The 16,837-nt window shown below is 35.7% G+C and overlaps 2 protein-coding genes, 1 long non-coding RNA gene and 1 other non-coding gene across 4 annotated transcripts; 1 reads left to right on the forward strand and 3 right to left on the reverse strand.

Moving 5' to 3' along the window:
- Positions 1-1,984: 1,984 nt before the first annotated feature.
- Positions 1,985-2,092, reverse strand: LOC148569220 (small nucleolar RNA R71). The gene has a single exon (XR_015881752.1). It is a non-coding gene; the product is annotated as a small nucleolar RNA R71 (small nucleolar RNA).
- A 7,326-nt stretch (positions 2,093-9,418) lies between these two features.
- Positions 9,419-10,551, forward strand: LOC107638030 (uncharacterized). Its single transcript, XR_015880764.1, has 3 exons — positions 9,419-9,629; positions 10,066-10,179; positions 10,290-10,551. It is a non-coding gene; the product is annotated as an uncharacterized LOC107638030 (long non-coding RNA).
- A 222-nt stretch (positions 10,552-10,773) lies between these two features.
- LOC110271232 (receptor-like protein 53) lies at positions 10,774-12,483 on the reverse strand. The gene has a single exon (XM_021121711.2). The coding sequence runs from the start codon at positions 12,400-12,402 to the stop codon at positions 10,774-10,776; it is 1,629 nt and encodes a 542-aa protein (XP_020977370.1). The 5' UTR covers positions 12,403-12,483.
- Positions 12,484-15,076: 2,593 nt separating this feature from the next.
- LOC110271587 (F-box protein SKIP23-like) lies at positions 15,077-16,417 on the reverse strand. The gene has a single exon (XM_021122576.2). The coding sequence runs from the start codon at positions 16,370-16,372 to the stop codon at positions 15,119-15,121; it is 1,254 nt and encodes a 417-aa protein (XP_020978235.1). The 5' UTR covers positions 16,373-16,417; the 3' UTR covers positions 15,077-15,118.
- Positions 16,418-16,837: the final 420 nt, after the last annotated feature.

Raw genomic sequence — 16,837 nt, forward strand, 5'->3', positions numbered from 1 at the left:
AGATTAGGTAACTTTCTTTTTGTTTCAACCTTTATTTTATTTTCAAAAAGTTTTCAAAAATCTTTCAATTTTTTTTCTTTTTCGTTTTTCCAAAATTATTTTCGAAAAAAATCCAAAAAAATTAAAAAATCATAAAATCAAAAATATTTTGTGTTTCTTATTTGAATCTAGTGTCAATTTTTAAGTTTGGTGTCAATTGCATGTTTTTAAAAAATTTGTGCATTTTTTCGAAAATTTCATGCATTGCATTCTTATTTGATCTTCATATTTTCTTGTTTTGTGTCTTTTGTTGTTTTTCATATGTATTTTTGTATTCATAGTGTCTAAGCATTAAAAATTTCTATGTTTGGAGTCTTGCATATTTTTCTTTTCTTGAAAATTTTTCAAAAATAAGTCTTGATGTTCATCTTGATCTTCAAAGTGTTCTTGGTGTTCATCTTGACATTCATAGTGTTCTTGCATGCATCATTAGTTTTGATCCAAAATTTTCATGTTTTGGGTCTTATTTGTGTTTTTCTCTCTCCTCATTAAAAATTCAAAAATAAAAAAAAAAGATCTTTTCCTTATTTTACTCATAATTTTCGAAATCTTTGAGTTGACTTAGTCAAAATTTTTTAAAATAAGTTGTTTCTTGTTAAGTCAAGTCAAGATTTCAATTTTAAAAATCTTATCTTTTCAAATCTTTTTCAAAAATAAAATCTTTTTCATTTTTTTCTTAATATTTTCGAAAATTGTAAAAATTGATTTTCAAAATCTTTTTCTTAATTTCATTTCAAATCTTCAAAAACTGTACTAACAATTAATGTGATTGATTCAAAAATTTGAAGTTGGTTACTTTCTTGTTAAGAAATGTTCAATCTTTAAATTCTAGAATCATATCTTTTAATTTCTTGTTAGTGAAGTCATCAATTTTAAAAATCAAATCTTTTTCAAAAATTTGCTTTTTAATCATATCTTTTTCAAATCATATATTTTTCAAAATCAATTTCAAAATCTTTTCTAACTTCTTATCTTTTCAAAATTGATTTTCAAATCTTTTTCAACTAACTAATTGACTTTTTGTTTGTTCTACTATTTCTTATCTTTTTCAAAACTATCTAACTACTTTTCTCTCTCTAATTTTCGAAAATTTCTCATCCTTTTTCAAAATTCTTTTTTATTAACTAATTGTTTCAAATTTTTATTTTAATTTTATTTCTTCTCTTAATTTTCGAAAATCACTAACCATTTTTTAAAAATAATTTTTGGAAACTCCTCTCTCTCATCTCTTTCTAATTATTTTATTCATTTACTAACACTTCTCTTCATCTTAAAATTTGAACCCTCTCTTCCTCTATGTGTTCGAATTTTTTTCTTCTCCTTCTTCTATTCTTATATTCTTCTATTCACATAAAGAAATCTTTATACTGTGACATAGAGGATTCCTCTTCTTTTCTGTTCTCTTCTTTTTCACATGAGCAGGAGCAAGGATAAGAACATTCTTGTTGAAGCTTATCCGGAACCTGAAAGGACTTTGAAGAGGAAGCTAAGAGAAGCTAAAGCACAACAATCCAGAGAAAACCTTACAGAGAATCTTGAAAAAGAAAGAGACATGGCCGAACCCAACAACAATGCAAGGAAGATGCTTGGTGACTTTACTGCACCAAATTCCAACTTACATGGAAGAAGCATCTCAATCCTTGCCATTGGAGCAAACAACTTTGAGCTAAAGCCTCAATTAGTTTCTCTGATGCAATAGAATTGCAAGTTTTATGGACTTCCATCAGAAGATCCTTTTCAGTTCTTAACTGAATTCTTGCAGATCTGTGATACTGTTAAGACCAATGAGGTTGATCCCAAGGTCTACAGGCTTATGCTTTTCCCTTTTGCTGTAAGAGACAGAGCTAGAGTATGGTTGGACTCTCAACCTAAAGATAGCCTGAACTCTTGGGATAAGCTGGTCACGGCTTTCTTAGCCAAATTCTTTCCTCCTCAAAAGCTGAGTAAGCTTAGAGTGGATGTTCAAACCTTCAGACAGAAAGAAGGTGAATCCCTCTATGAAGCTTGGGAGAGATACAAGCAACTGACCAAAAAGTGTCCTTCTGACATGCTTTCAGAATGGACCGTCCTGGATATATTCTATGATGGTCTGTCTGAATTATCTAAGATGTCATTGGACCATTCTACAGGTGGATCCATTCACCTAAAGAAAACGCCTGCAGAAGCTCAGGAACTCATTGACATGGTTACAAATAACCAGTTCATGTACACTTCTGAAAGGAATCCTGTGAGTAATGGGACGCCTCAGAGGAAGGGAGTTCTTGAAATTGATGCTCTGAATGCCATATTGGCTCAGAACAAAATGTTGACTTAACAAGTCAATATGATTTCTCAGAGTCTAAATGGATTGCAAAATGCATCCAACAGTACTAAAGAAGCATCTTCTGAAGAAGAAGCCTATGATCCTGAGAACCCTGCAATGGCAGAGGTGAATTACATGGGTGAAGCCTATGGAAACACCTATAATCCCTCATGGAGAAATCATCCAAATTTCTCATGGAAGGATCAACAAAAGCCTCAACAAGGCTTTAATAATGGTGGAAGAAACAGGTTTAGCAATAGTAAGCCTTTTTCATCATCCTCTCAGCAACAGATAGAGAATTCTGAGCAGAGCGCCTCTAGCTTAGCAAACATAGTCTCTGATCTATCTAAGGCCACTCTAAGTTTTATGAATGAAATAAGGTCCTCCATTAGAAATTTGGAGGCACAAGTGGGCCAGCTGAGTAAAAAAGTCACTGAAACTCCTCCTAGTACTCTCCCAAGCAATACAGAAGAGAACCCAAAAAGAGAGTACAAGGCCATAACCTTACTTGGTGTGGCCAAATGCCCAGAGGAGGAGGAGGACGTGAATCCCAGTGAGAAAGACCTCATGGGACGTCCTCTAGACAAAAAAGAGTTCCCAATTGAGGAACCTAAGGAATCTGAGGCTCACCTAGAGACCATAGAGATTCCATTGAACCTCCTTTTACCATTCATGAGCTCTGATGACTATTCATCTTCTGAAGAAGATGAAGACATTGTTGAAGGGCAAGTTGCCCAGTATTTAGTAGCAATCATGAAGCTGAATGCCAAGCTATTTGGTAATGAGACTTGGGAGGATGAACCTCCATTGCTTATTAATGAACTGAATACCTGGGTTCAGCATACTTTACCTCAAAAGAAACAGGATCCTGGTAAATTCTTAATACCATGTATCATAGGCACCATGACCTTTGAGAAGGCTCTGTGTGACCTGGGGTCAGGCATAAACTTAATGCCACTCTCTGTAATGGAGAAACTGGAAATCTTTGAGGTACAGGCTGCCAAATTCTCATTAGAGATGGCAGACAAATCCATGAAAAAGGCTTATGGACAGGTAGAGGATGTGCTAGTAAAGGTCAAAGGCCTTTACATCCCTGTTGATTTCATAATCCTAGGCACTAGGAAGGATGATGATGAATCCATCATCCTTGGAAGACCCTTCCTAGCCACAGCAAAAGCTGTGATTGATGTGGACAGAGGAGAGTTGGTCCTTCAACTGAATGAGGACTACCTTGTGTTTAAAACTCAAGGATCTCCCTCTGTAACCATGGAGAGGAAGCAAGAAAAGCTTCTGTCACTGTAAAGTCAACCAAAGCCTCCACAGTCAAACTCTAAGTTTGGTGTTGAGAGGTCCCAACAATGCTCTGAACATCTGTGAGGCTCCATGAGAGCTCACGATCAAGCTATTGACATTAAAGAAGCGCTTATTGGGAGGCAACCCAATTTTATTTATCTATGTATTTTCCTTTTTTTTAGGTTGATGATCATGTGGAGTCACAAAAATAACTGCAAAAATTTAAGAAAAATAAAAACTGCATTAAAAATAGTACACCTTGGAGGAGAGACTTACTGGCGTTTAAACACCAGTAAGGGTAGCAGAATGGGCGTTAAACGCCAGAAACAAGCACCAGACTGGCGTTAAATGCTAGAAACAGGCTACAATCTGGCGTTAAATGCCAGAAACAGGTTGCAGCCTGGCGTTTAACGCTAGGAAAGAATAAAAGCTGGCGTTTAACGCCAGAAACAAGCAGTAGTCTGGCGTTAAACGCCAGGATTGCACAGCAAGGGCGTTTTGTACGCCTAATAGGAGCAGAGATGAAATCTTTGACCCCTCAGGATCTGTGGACCCCACAGGATCTCCACCTACGCTCCCACAACACTCTTCCCCAAATACCCCTCACCAATCAACTCATTCACTCTTCCCCATCACCTCTTCACCAATCACCTCCATATCCCTTCCCCAAAAACCCCACCTACCTCACTTTAAAAATTCAAACACTTTTCCCTCCCAAACCCAACCCTAATGATTGAAACCCAACCCTCCCCTCACCCCTATATAAACCCCTTACTACTCCTTCATATTCACACAACACAAACACCTTTCCCCCCTCTTGGCCGATCCGCTTCTCCCTCCATCTCCTCCATATTTTTTTCTTCTTCTTCCTCTTCTTTCTTTCTTCTTTTGCTTGAGGACGAGCAAACATTTTAAGTTTGGTGTGGTAAAAGCATTGCTTTTTTATTTTTGAATAACCATTTATGGCACCTAAGGCCAGAGAAATCTCTAGAAAGGGGAAAGGGAAGGCAAAAGCTTCCACCTCCGAGTCATGGGAGATGGAGAGATTCATCTCAAAGGTCTATCAAGACCACTTCTATAAAGTTGTGGCCAAGAAGAAGGTGATCCCTGAGGTCCCTTTCATGCTCAAGAAAAATGAGTATCCGGAGATCCGAAGAAGAGGTTGGCAAGTTCTTACCAACCCCATTCAACAAGTCAGAATCTTAATGGTTCAAGAGTTCTATGCCAATGCATGGATTACTAGGAACCATGATCAAAGTATGAACCCGAATCCAAAGAATTGGCTTACAATGGTTCGGGGAAAATACTTAGATTTCAGTCCGGAAAATGTAAGGTTGGCGTTCCAATTGCCAATGATGCAAGAAAACGCACGCCCCTACACTAGAAGGGTCAACTTTGATCAAAGGTTGGACCAAGTCCTCATGGACATATGTGTGGAAGGAGCTCAATGGAAAAGAGACTCAAGAGGCAATTCGATTCAATTGAGAAGACCGGACCTTAAGCTTGTGGCTAGAGGATGGTTGGAGTTCATCCAACGCTCCATCATTTCTACTAGCAACCGATCTGAAGTGACTGTGGATCGGGCCATCATGATCCACAGTATCATGGTTGGGGAGGAAGTGGAAGTTCATGAGATCATACCTGTAGAACTCTACAAGGTGGCTGACAAGTCATCCACCTTGGCAAGGTTAGCCTTTCCTCATCTCATTTGTCATCTATGCAATTTGGTTGGGATTGACATAGAAAGAGACATCCTCATTAAAGAGGACAAGCCCATCACTAAGAAAATGATGGAGCAAATAAGAGAGTTCACTCATGGACCTCAACAAGAGCATGAGGAAGATCCTCATCAAGAAATCCCTGAGATGCCTCAAGGGATGCAATTTCCTCCACACAACTATTGGGAGCAACTCAACACCTCTCTAGAAGGCTTGAGTTACAACATGGACCAACTAAGGGTGGAGCACCAAGAGCACTCCATCATTCTCCATGAGATTAGAGAAGATCAAAGAGCTATGAGGGAGTAGTAACAAAGGCAAGGAAGAGACATAGAGGAGCTTAGGCGTTTCATTGGTTCTTCAAGAGGAGGACGCCACCCTCACTAAGGTGGACTCATTCCTTAATCTCCTTGTCTATTTATTTTCTATTTTCGGTTTTTGAGCTTCATGTTTGTCTATGTTTGTGTCTTCATTACATGATCATTAGTGTCTAGTGTCTATGTCTTAAAGCTATGAATAATTCCATGAATCCTTCACCTCTCTTAAATGAAAAATGTGCTTAATTAAAAAATAACAAGAAGTACTTGGATTTCAAATTTTATCTTGAAATTATTTTAATTATTTTGATGTGGTGGCAATACTTTTTGTTTTCTGAATGAATGCTTGAACAGTGCATATTTTTTATCTTGTTGTTTATGAATGTTAAAATTGTTGGCTCTTGAAAGAATGATGAACAAAGAGAAATGTTATTGATAATTTGAAAAATCATGAAATTGATTCTTGAAGTAAGAAAAAGTAGTGAATAAGAAAGCTTGTGAAAAAGAAAAAGAAAAAGTGGCGAAAAAAAAGAAAGAAAAAGAAAAAGCAAGCAGAAAAAGCCAATAGCCCTTTAAACCAAAAGGCAAGGGTAAAAAAGGATCCAATGCTTTGAGCATCAGTGGATAGGAGGGCCCAAGGAAATAAAATCCAGGCCTAAGCGGCTAAATCAAGCTGTCCCTAACCATGTGCTTGTGGCATGAAGGTCCAAGTGAAAAGCTTGAAACTGAGTGGTTAAAGTCATGATCCAAAGCAAAAAGAGTGTGCTTAAGAACTCTAGACACCTATAATTGGGGACTTTAGCAAAGCTGAGTCACAATCTGAAAAGGTTCACCCAGTTATGTGTCTGTGGCATTTATGTATCCGGTGGTAATACTGGAAAACAAAGTGCTTAGGGCCACGTCCAATACTCATAAAGTAACTGTGTTCAAGAATCAACATACTAAACTAGGAGAATCAATAACTCTATCTGAAATTCTAAGTTCCTATAGATGTCAATAATTCTGAATTTCAAAGGATAAAGTGAGATGCCAAAACTGTTTAGAGGCAAAAAGCTACAAGCCCCGCTCATCTAATTGAGACTAAGTTTCATTGATATTGTGAGATGCATTGTATATTCTCTTCTTTTTATCCTATTTTGTTTTCAGTTGCTTGGGGACAAGCAACAATTTAAGTTTGGTGTTGTGATGAGCGGATAATTTATACGCTTTTTGGCATTATTTTTACATAGTTTTTAGTATGATTTAATTAGTTTTTAGTATATTTTTATTAGTTTTTAAGCAAAATTCACATTTCTAGACTTTACTATGAGTTTGTGTGTTTTTTCTATGATTTCAGGTATTTTCTGGCTGAAATTGAGGGACCTGAGCAAAAATCTGATTCAGAGGCTGACAAAGGACTGCTGATGTTGTTGGATTCTGACTTCTCTGCACTCAAAATGGAATTTTTGGAGCTACAGGAGTCCAAATGGCGCGCTCTTAACTGCGTTGGAAAGTAGACATCCAGGGCTTTCCAACAATATATAATAGTTCATACTTTACCTGAGTTTAGATGATGCAAACTAGCGTTTAACGCCAGCTTTCTGCCCTATTCTGGCGTTAAACGCCAGAAACAAGTTGCAAAGTAGAGTTAAACGCCAGAAACAAGTTACAAATTGGCGTTCAACTCCAAGGAAGACCTCTACACGTGAAATCTTCAATGCTCAGCCCAAGCACATACCAAGTAGACCCGAAAGTGGATTTCTGCATCATTTACTTATTTTTGTAACCCTAGTAACTAGTTTAGTATAAATATAACTTTTTACTATTGTACTCACATGAGGGGATTTTACATCTTTGGATTATCTTTTGATCCTTTGATCACGTTATGGAGGCTGGCCTCTCGGCCATGCCTGAACCTTCATCACTTATGTATTTTCAATGGTGGAGTTTCTACACACCATAGATTAAGGTGTGGAGCTCTGCTGTTCCTCGAGTATTAATGCAAAGTACTACTGTTTTCTATTCAATTCATGCTTATTCTTATTCTAAGATATCCATTCGCACATAAGAACATGACGAATGTGATGATTATGTGACACTCATCACCATTCTCACTCATAAACGCGTGATTGACAACCACTTCCGTTCTACATGAAAACAAGCTTGAATGTGTATCTCTTGGATTCCTGGTCCATGCGTTTGATTGCCTCTCCTGACAACAGAGCCTTCAACTCCTTGCGATCAGAGTCTTCGTGGTATAAGCTAGAATCCATTGACAGCATTCTTGAGATCCGAAAAGTCTAAACCTTGTCTGTGGTATTCCAAGTAGCATCTGGGATGGGATGACTGTGACGAGCTTCAAACTCGCGATTGTAGGGCGTTGTGACAGACGCAAAAGGATAGTAAATCCTATTCCTACACGATCGAGAACCGACAGATGATTAGCCCTACGTAACCCGTAGCTGGACCATTTTTATTGAGAGGATGGACGGTAACCATTGACAATGGTGATTCCCCTACAAACAGCTTGCCATAGAAAGGAGTATGAAGGATTGGATGATGGTAGTAGAAAAGCAGAGATTCAGAAGGGACAACGCATCTCCATACGCTTATCTGAAATTCCCACCAATGAATTACATAAGTATCTCTATCTTTACTTTATGTTTATTTATCTTTTAATTATTAAAACTCTATAACCATTTGAATCCGCCTGACTGAGATTTACAAGGTGACCATAGCTTGCTTCAAGCCGACAATCTTCGTGGGATCAACCCTTACTCACGTAAGGTTTATTACTTGGACGACCCAGTGCACTTGCTGGTTAGTTGTGCGAAGTTGTGAAAAAGAGTGATATTACAATTGTGCGTACCAAGTTGTTGGCGCCATTGAGATCACAATTTCGTGCACCACAAATCCAACATCATAAATCGGCATTATCATTCATAACTCGGCATTATTCACGTTATTATTCAGAAAGCTGGCGTTATAATTCGGCATTACAGTTATTGATCGGCAATAACGTCATTAATCGGCCACTTACGTTACAACTCGGCTCAACGGACTGCTTTCCAAATGTGAAACGTCCAACCTAGTTATTGCTCTTCAATACAGGCAATAAAGCAAGAGCATAACCAACTTGCACAAGCCACCCATAAAAGGTATGATCTTCCATCCCAAAAGACACATTAAATTCTCAATACTAACTTAAACTTCGGAGTGTCTTTGCAGGTACACTCCCCCCCTGTTTCTTGCTCAAAGCTCTACGCGATTGGACATCCTCTTGGAGTAAAAGCTCGGATTATCACAAAGCTCAAAGGTCGGCACCGAAGATAACAACTCGGCGTCGATTCCCAGAGACCGAGCTCTCCCTCCAGGTATCCATACAAGAACACAAAGAATTGTATCATAATAAATTCTAAGGTAAAGTAGATTTTTTATCTTTAATTTAAAGTTTGTTAAAAATTTTAAAAATATCCTTAAGTTTTATTTTGTTTCAATTTTGTTCAAAAATTTATGATTTACATAATAAAACTTAAGAATATTTTTAAAATTTTTAATAAATTTTAAAAATATAAAAAAATATACTTTACTCTAAATTGTATAATAATAATTATAATAAAAACTAATTTAGCAATCTATATTTTATATATAATGAAGTATTTGCTTTAGCAAATGTTTGAATTATAAACTAAGCATTTTGAACTTAAAAACATATCATTCTCAATCTCTCCTTCCAAAGAATTACCACTAACAGAAAGTGTGTCCTAAAATTTTGTTTAGTTCCATTCTTGTCCAAAGATACTTAACTTGTCCTATTTGTAAATCTCAAACCTTCAACTGAATAGTCTTACTGGCATTCTTCTTTCGCCAGGAACATAGTGGGGTTATGTGCTGTTTATGGTTGGCTGTCCAGTTTTCGATTATAAGAAATTAGCAATGTGTGAACTTGTTAGAGGAATTGCTGGGGATCTTGTAGAAGAGGTAAATCGTTAGGCAGAAGCTGAAACAATCTGTTCACGGTATTATTATCAGCTGAAACTAATGTGATTCAGTTTAAGGGAACAAATTGTTAAACCAACCAAATTATCAGAATGGGCATTTGCGACACCATTTTGCTTGGCAAAGGCCACAACAGAATCTGCATGAATTGTAACTTGATGTCAGGAACCATAAAACAGATTCCCGTGGTTTCCAATGAAGCAACTTTACATTTCCCATCCTTTCATGGTCAATTATATGCCTCATCTCCTTTGTTTATTTGTTTTTTGTTTGTTTTTGCCTCCCCCCTCCTCCTTTTTCTTTTTCTGAATAATTTTAATTAGATTGGTTGGGTGTTTTCGTTCTTTCTTCCTTTCTGATGTACCAAATGAAAAATGTTGACCTATTCCTTCCTCTTTTTTGCCTTTTGAAAGTGTAGGTGCAATTAATAGACAATTTTACCAACAAGAAAGGAATGACCAGCCACTGCTATAGGATTGCATATAGGTCGACGGAACGTTCTCTTACAGATGATGAAATTAATGATCTACAGGTATTAAATTTATTTAATTCCTTTTTTTTAGAGTAAATCTTGGTCTTATAATGTCATATTTTGTTTGGAAAGTTACTAACAAAAAAAAAAAAAAATCTTTCTTAACGCAGTGGAAAGTGAGAGATCAGGTGCAAAGCAAATTAAATGTTGTGTTAAGATGAGCTCTGATGTCCTTATAATTATGAAGAGTTGCTGTTTGCTCTCAATTTTGTTCATGCATAGATCCTTTTCCTCCTCTAAGCATGTGATTCATGCTATAGACAGATATATGTATTATTCCATTTTTGCATATGCCATAAACAGTATTTTGTATCCTCATTTTCCTTGACATGATGTTTTCCCACACTAGAGATTAATTGTGATTTCTGTCTATTTTTAGCCTAAAAAAAATAAATAAAATAGTAAAAGCAGACTTGCATCTATTCCTCATATCATTGCTCTATAAAAGACTCTTCTCTTAAATTTTAAACAATGAGGTTAACATAAAAACTCTTGTATTATTCAAACCTTTTATTACTCTATAATTTTTAATGGCTTACACATATTACAAGAGCATATAGGAATTTCTTACTACATAACAGACTCCTACAGGACTTAAAAGGGGTAAGAAAAGCAAAGTAATTTCTTATTTTTTAACCATGCAAGAATATCTAAACCGAAAGCATTTCCAAGTGCCAGTCCAGCAACAACTCCTCCTCCGTATCCAATTAGAATTATTTTCCAATCGAATTCAATGATAGATCCTGAGTCATGATCATTATCAAGTACAGTTGGGGGAGACCAACTACTATCTCGACATTGCTTCTTCAACTGTATCCCACACAGGCCTTGGTTTCCCACGAAGGAGTTTCCTTCAAACGTAGAAAATTGCTTGTTTTCTGGTATAGGACCTGAGAGTTTGTTAAAGGACACATTGAAAAACTCAAAAAAGGTGAGTTCTGCTAATTCTTGGGGAATTTTTCCTGACAGGCCATTGAGGGAAAGGTCAAGTGCTTCAAGGTTTGAGAGCTTTCCAAAGGAAGATGGAATGTGACCAATAAACAAGTTATTGGACATGTTGAGCAAAACAAGACTCTTGAGATCCCCCAAAACAGATGGAATCTCTCCAGAAATTTTGTTACCCGAAATATCAATGGCTACCATGCAGTAAAATGTTTTCTGAATTTGCTCATAATCTGTGACAACCCCTTTGTTAGACATTGTGAATGAATAGGAAACATGAGTAAACCAATTTTCCCCCCCAAAAAAGACAATCGAATCCTCATATTGTAATTGGCTTATGTTGGAAGTTGTCATGGACTTCAAATTCATGATCATCTCTGGAATCAAATTTCCAGAGAACTTATTGTGGGAAAGATCAAGAATGTGAAGCTTTGGAAATGTGCATATATTTGGGCAATTTATGATTCCATGAAATTCATTAAAACGTAAGCCGATAACTTTCAGCTCAGGAAGTGATCCCAACCAGTAGGGAAATGAGTCGTTGATCGCGTTATAGCTCACGTCAAGAAACTCAAGCATTCTACAATTGACCAATTCTCTTGGCAGCTGGCCTTGCAAATTGTTGTCAGTGACATCAATCATCTTAAGGGCACTTCCCATGACATATGTTTGAGGAAGGTGGCCAAACAATTTGTTTCCATGTAGCATGATGATTTGAAGAGATTGGCTAGAGCTTCCCAAACATGATGGAATGGTGCCATTTAAGTTATTATAGGCCAGATCAAGAAGCACAAGGGATTTTAGATTGCAGATCAATGGAGATATTTCCCCTGTCAATGAACTCCCCGAAATGGACAAACTTTGAAGAGATTTTTTCTCCCAAATCCAGTTAGGTACCACTGACTTGAAATCATTGTTTGATAAGCCTAGAAATGCCAGTTGATCCAAGTCTTGCAAAAAGGATGGGAATTCAACCAAATTGCATGAATCCAATTCTACAACTTCTAATGGAGGAAGGGTTCCATTGGAAGAACCTTTTCCCGGGAGCAAAGAGAGTTTGTTGTCAGATAAAGAAAGATAACTAAGCATTTTGAGCTTCAAAAACATATCATTCTCAATCTCTCCTTCCAAAGAATTACTACTAAGAGAAAGTGTGTGAAGATTCTCTAGTGAAAACAGAGAGTGAGGAACTTCACCTTGAAGGTGATTTTCTTGAAGACCCAACCGCTGTAAGCCAGTTAGGTTCATATCCAAGTTGGAATTCCACCAGTTAAATTGCATTGCTCCAAGCCTAACACCTCAAGTGGGGGAAGGGTAGCATTGAAAGAACCTTTCTCGTTGAGTAAAGATAATTTGTTGTAACCCAAATCAAGGAAAGAAAGCCTTCTCATCTTCAAAAACAATCCAAGCTCTAGTTTCCCTTGCAACGAGTTGAAGCGTAGAAAAAGAGATGTAAGATTGTCCATTCTAAAAAGAGAGTGTGGGAATTCACCATAAAATGTATTGCTTTTAAGATTCAAGTAATCCAGAGATGTTAGGTTCATTATCCAAGATGGTATCTCACCAATTAAGTTGCATCCTTCTAAGGATAAGAAAGATAGGCGGGTGAGATTCATAAAAAATAATGGGAAGGTGCCAATGGTTAACCCGCTGGATTTAAGATTTAGATGCACCAGTTGATTGAGGTTGCCAAACGAAGAAGGAATAGATCCTTGGAAATTGCATTGTGCAATGGTCAACCAATTTAAAGAAGTAAGATTACCTGTTGCAAATTAAACTAAATTTATCAATTACCAATAACCAATTTAAATAATTTAAGTTGAATTACAATTACTAAAAGCATCATCATTACAAACTAAGGTTAGTTATTCAAATTAATGATATTGATGTAGAAGTTCTTGAAGAATCTATTAATCTTATAGATAAATGTAAATGGTTAAATTATGGATAAAACTTGTTTCTTTTGACAAGTCAAAGAGAAAATCAAGTTAAAAACTTATAGCCTACCAAAACCATCTATCAAAATTATCTCTTTATTTTTTACTTAATGATTAAAAAAATATTTTAGTTAACATGTGTCTTAAATATACCAAGAGTAAAAGATTTTAAATATTTTTTAATAAATACAAAATAAATACATTGAAAACTTCAATTTTTTGTATTTTTAATAAAAAAAATATTAAGATATGTCTTTTAGAATTAGGACACAAAATAGCAAAATGCTTTTAAAAAATTAGCAAATGCAACACTATAAATAGAGATTATATTATATATAATGGTATTATTCAAGTGAAATCTATGAGTAATATAAAATTATGATATGAAGATACTTATATTAGAGTAATAGATAGTAGAGATATATACTATTTCGATAGTGCTCTTTTTCTTTCTTATATTATTGTTGAGAGAGAATTATATAGAAGTTATGTTATATTGTTGTTAAAGTGTTTATGTGAATGAGTGATCCGGGTGAATGAATTGTAGAATTTTTACTTAAATTACCAATGGATGTTGGTATTCTACCACTAAATTTGTGTCAAAGATAACCAACTGGTTAACGAGTGACCTTGATTGAAAATCAGGAATCAAACCGTTAAGGTTTTGGTTGTTAGCCAAAACCAAACTTCTCAAGTTTGGAAGTTAGAATATTCCAACTGGAAATTCACCATACAGATCACAATGGGAAAGATCGAGATTTTGCAGATATGTGAGGTTTGTGAGTACATTAGGCACAGATGATTAAATTTTTACACAACTAAGATGAAGTTCTTCAAACCTAATTGTATTTTGAGTTAAACTTCTTAGAGTGGATATGCTGAGTTGCAACTAAAGAGGATATGACACAGTATTGAGATATCTTAGTTGTGAAAAGTTACCTATCATGGTTGGAATTTGAGAGTGGTTGAAGTTATTGTCAGAAAGATCAAGGCTTTGAAGGTGTACAAGAGAAAACAGACTGCTGTTAGCATCTATTGATCCATACAGCTGGCTGCTACTGAGATTAATGCCAATCACATGACCGGTGAGCTCGTGGCATTCGATGCCATCCCAAGAGCAGCAATCTATGCTTGGCATCCAAGAAACAGTTTTGGGATAGCTGACCTGATTGTAAGAAGCAGACTTAGTAATCACAAAACTTTCCTTAAACTGCAACAAGGCATTGCTTTCAGTTCCGTGACATTGGTGAGCCTTTACGATAGTGGACGATGAGAAGAGCAGTGAAAAAAGAAAAAGAAAAAGTGTTGGAAAAACAAGAGACCATAAAAATCCCATGGTATCTTAGTAGGTTTAGTGCAATGCAAATATTGAGATGACAAGTTTGGCACACACCAATTGGCTTTTATAGAGAAACAACACTCCCCCGAATGGTAAAGATTAACTTGATTTACTGCTAGTTGACTCATTTTAATCCAATTTGAATGAATGCGATTTCCATCATGCATTTAACATCAGTCAAAACCCAGTATAAGGGAGCTAAGTCTCTCTTACATACGTCGCAGTCAACAATAAATGGATTCAAAGGTGTGTCTAAATTTCTCTTATATACTTAATAGCTCTGACATTGTCTTCTCTTCTACGTTCACCATTATGGCTTGGTTCGTAGTACCAATAGCTAATACTTAATTACTTTGACATTGTCTTCTCTTCTACGTTCACCATTATGGCTTGGTTGGAGTACTAATGGTTAATAGTTACTATGACATTGTCTTCTCTTCTACGTTCTCTGTTATGGCTTGGTTCGTAGTACTAATCCATTATCTATTTATAAACCCGGTGGACGCACTCCATGATCCTCATTAAATTCTTCCAAAAAAAAAATTATGCATTTTGAAAGCTTCTTCTAAGTAATAGTCCTGCATGATATTGGCAAATTGAAGCCTCAAACTTGACCTTGAAATAACAAGAGAAATCATGAGAATTCCAATACTCAAATCAATCTAAACTAACACTAAAAATCTAAGGTAAAAAAAAAAACAAAACAAACAAAAAAATTAAGTTAGGATAATATCCAAACAGGAGAACAAAAAAATTTCACATCTGTTAACAATCTTTTGAAAGTCCCGTCTTCCAAATTGAAGATGCCAACGTCATGATGCGTAGCAAAGTCTGATGAGTGAACCAAACGCATGTTATCTGTAAAGTAGATTTGATTTCCTTTGCAATTTAAAAAATTGCTCGACAAAATCTGAACAGAAGAATTGAGTCCAATTACTAGTATGTAATTTCCCAAATCATATATTCTTGACCATGCTTTTTCATTTTTCTTCAATTCATAGACATAGAATTTGACGGTCTCCGCAAAATACTTTTTATTCCCCAGGTAACGATGTCTTATATGTCTTATCAACATCAATAAACTTCCATTATCACATCCAATTAGATAGTAACACTTGAAGCTTCCGAAGACAATATCCGATGGAGGTGGTGTGGCTTCATAAATTCTTCCCACTGGTCCTGATTTATTTTTGGTATCAAATTCGTATAGTTGGCCTTCGTAATCTACTGCATATATTTTCTCTTGAAAAAATATGACATCGCAAATGTCGGTGTATCTTGTTGAAAATCTATGCCATCTCTTGTCATTAGGCTTGTAAAAAGCCAAACTACAAAGACCTCCATATATGACCACAGCTATAAAATCATTGTTATTATCGTTGGTAGGAGTTGAATTTATAATAGCCTTCCAAATTTGGGTCTTATGCATACGAACGGTATTTCGAGTGATAATTTGGCCCCCAAAATAAATAGTACATTCATCCCCGTTAATATCAATTACATTGGGGAGAGTTGAAATTGGAGGAAGTTCGAAATGAATCTTTGTAAAAGGATTTAACATTCTTATCGTACCTTCATATACCATGACGATTATCAACCATCCATGACAAGAACCACATATGTTGTTGTCTTGCAGCTCTGGTAGAATAAGATGATAAATCCCCTCCTCTTCAAGACCACCTGTGTCAGGAATTTCTTCCTCAATGGTAGGTAATTGCATGATATGGTAAATGTCCTCCTCTTCACGAGATTGAAATTCTTCACAAGATTCTTTAGCAGCAGCACCACCACCACCACCAATAGGTAGTAGCAGCCAGGGAACTTTGTTGCCGTTAGGGATCTTTGGAAGTTTCATGTTCCATGGCTTACAGACCAATCGTAGTTGAAGGTAGTCATTGTCATATGAATGAAACCGCTTTGTAATTTCGTTTAACAAATCTTGATAAATGTTTGTCCATCGATCAACCTCACCCATTGCAAATTTCAGATGAAACCCAAACTGATGTATAGAATAATTGAAGAATGGAGAAGACTACTCAAAAGACAGGGTTATTATATTTAGATAAGACTTAGCACGTTTGAAATTAATTATGGTTAGTTGGTTATTATATTTTTCAAAATTCAAACGTTTTTTTTAAAGACTACGAGGATATGATACAAAAAGATGAGATAAGATTTCGCATGTTTAAAATTAACCATGGTTAGTGGGTTATTATATTTTTCGAAATTCAAACTTTTGTTTTTTTAAAGAATACGAGCATATCATACAAGCAATATTTACATTGCATTATTTTCAACGTGATATCAATATATATATATATATATATATATGAAAAAGGCTAGTTATATCCTTTAATTATTTTTTTGTCTTTAATCAGTTTTTTAATTTAAATAATATTATTTAATTAAATTTTACTTAAAACATTTTTATTTTGTAGAA

The sequence above is a fragment of the Arachis ipaensis genome, chromosome B4 (genome assembly GCF_059453495.1).
Source record: "Arachis ipaensis isolate K30076 ecotype BB chromosome B4, ASM5945349v1, whole genome shotgun sequence".
Taxonomy (NCBI): Eukaryota; Viridiplantae; Streptophyta; class Magnoliopsida; order Fabales; family Fabaceae; genus Arachis; species Arachis ipaensis.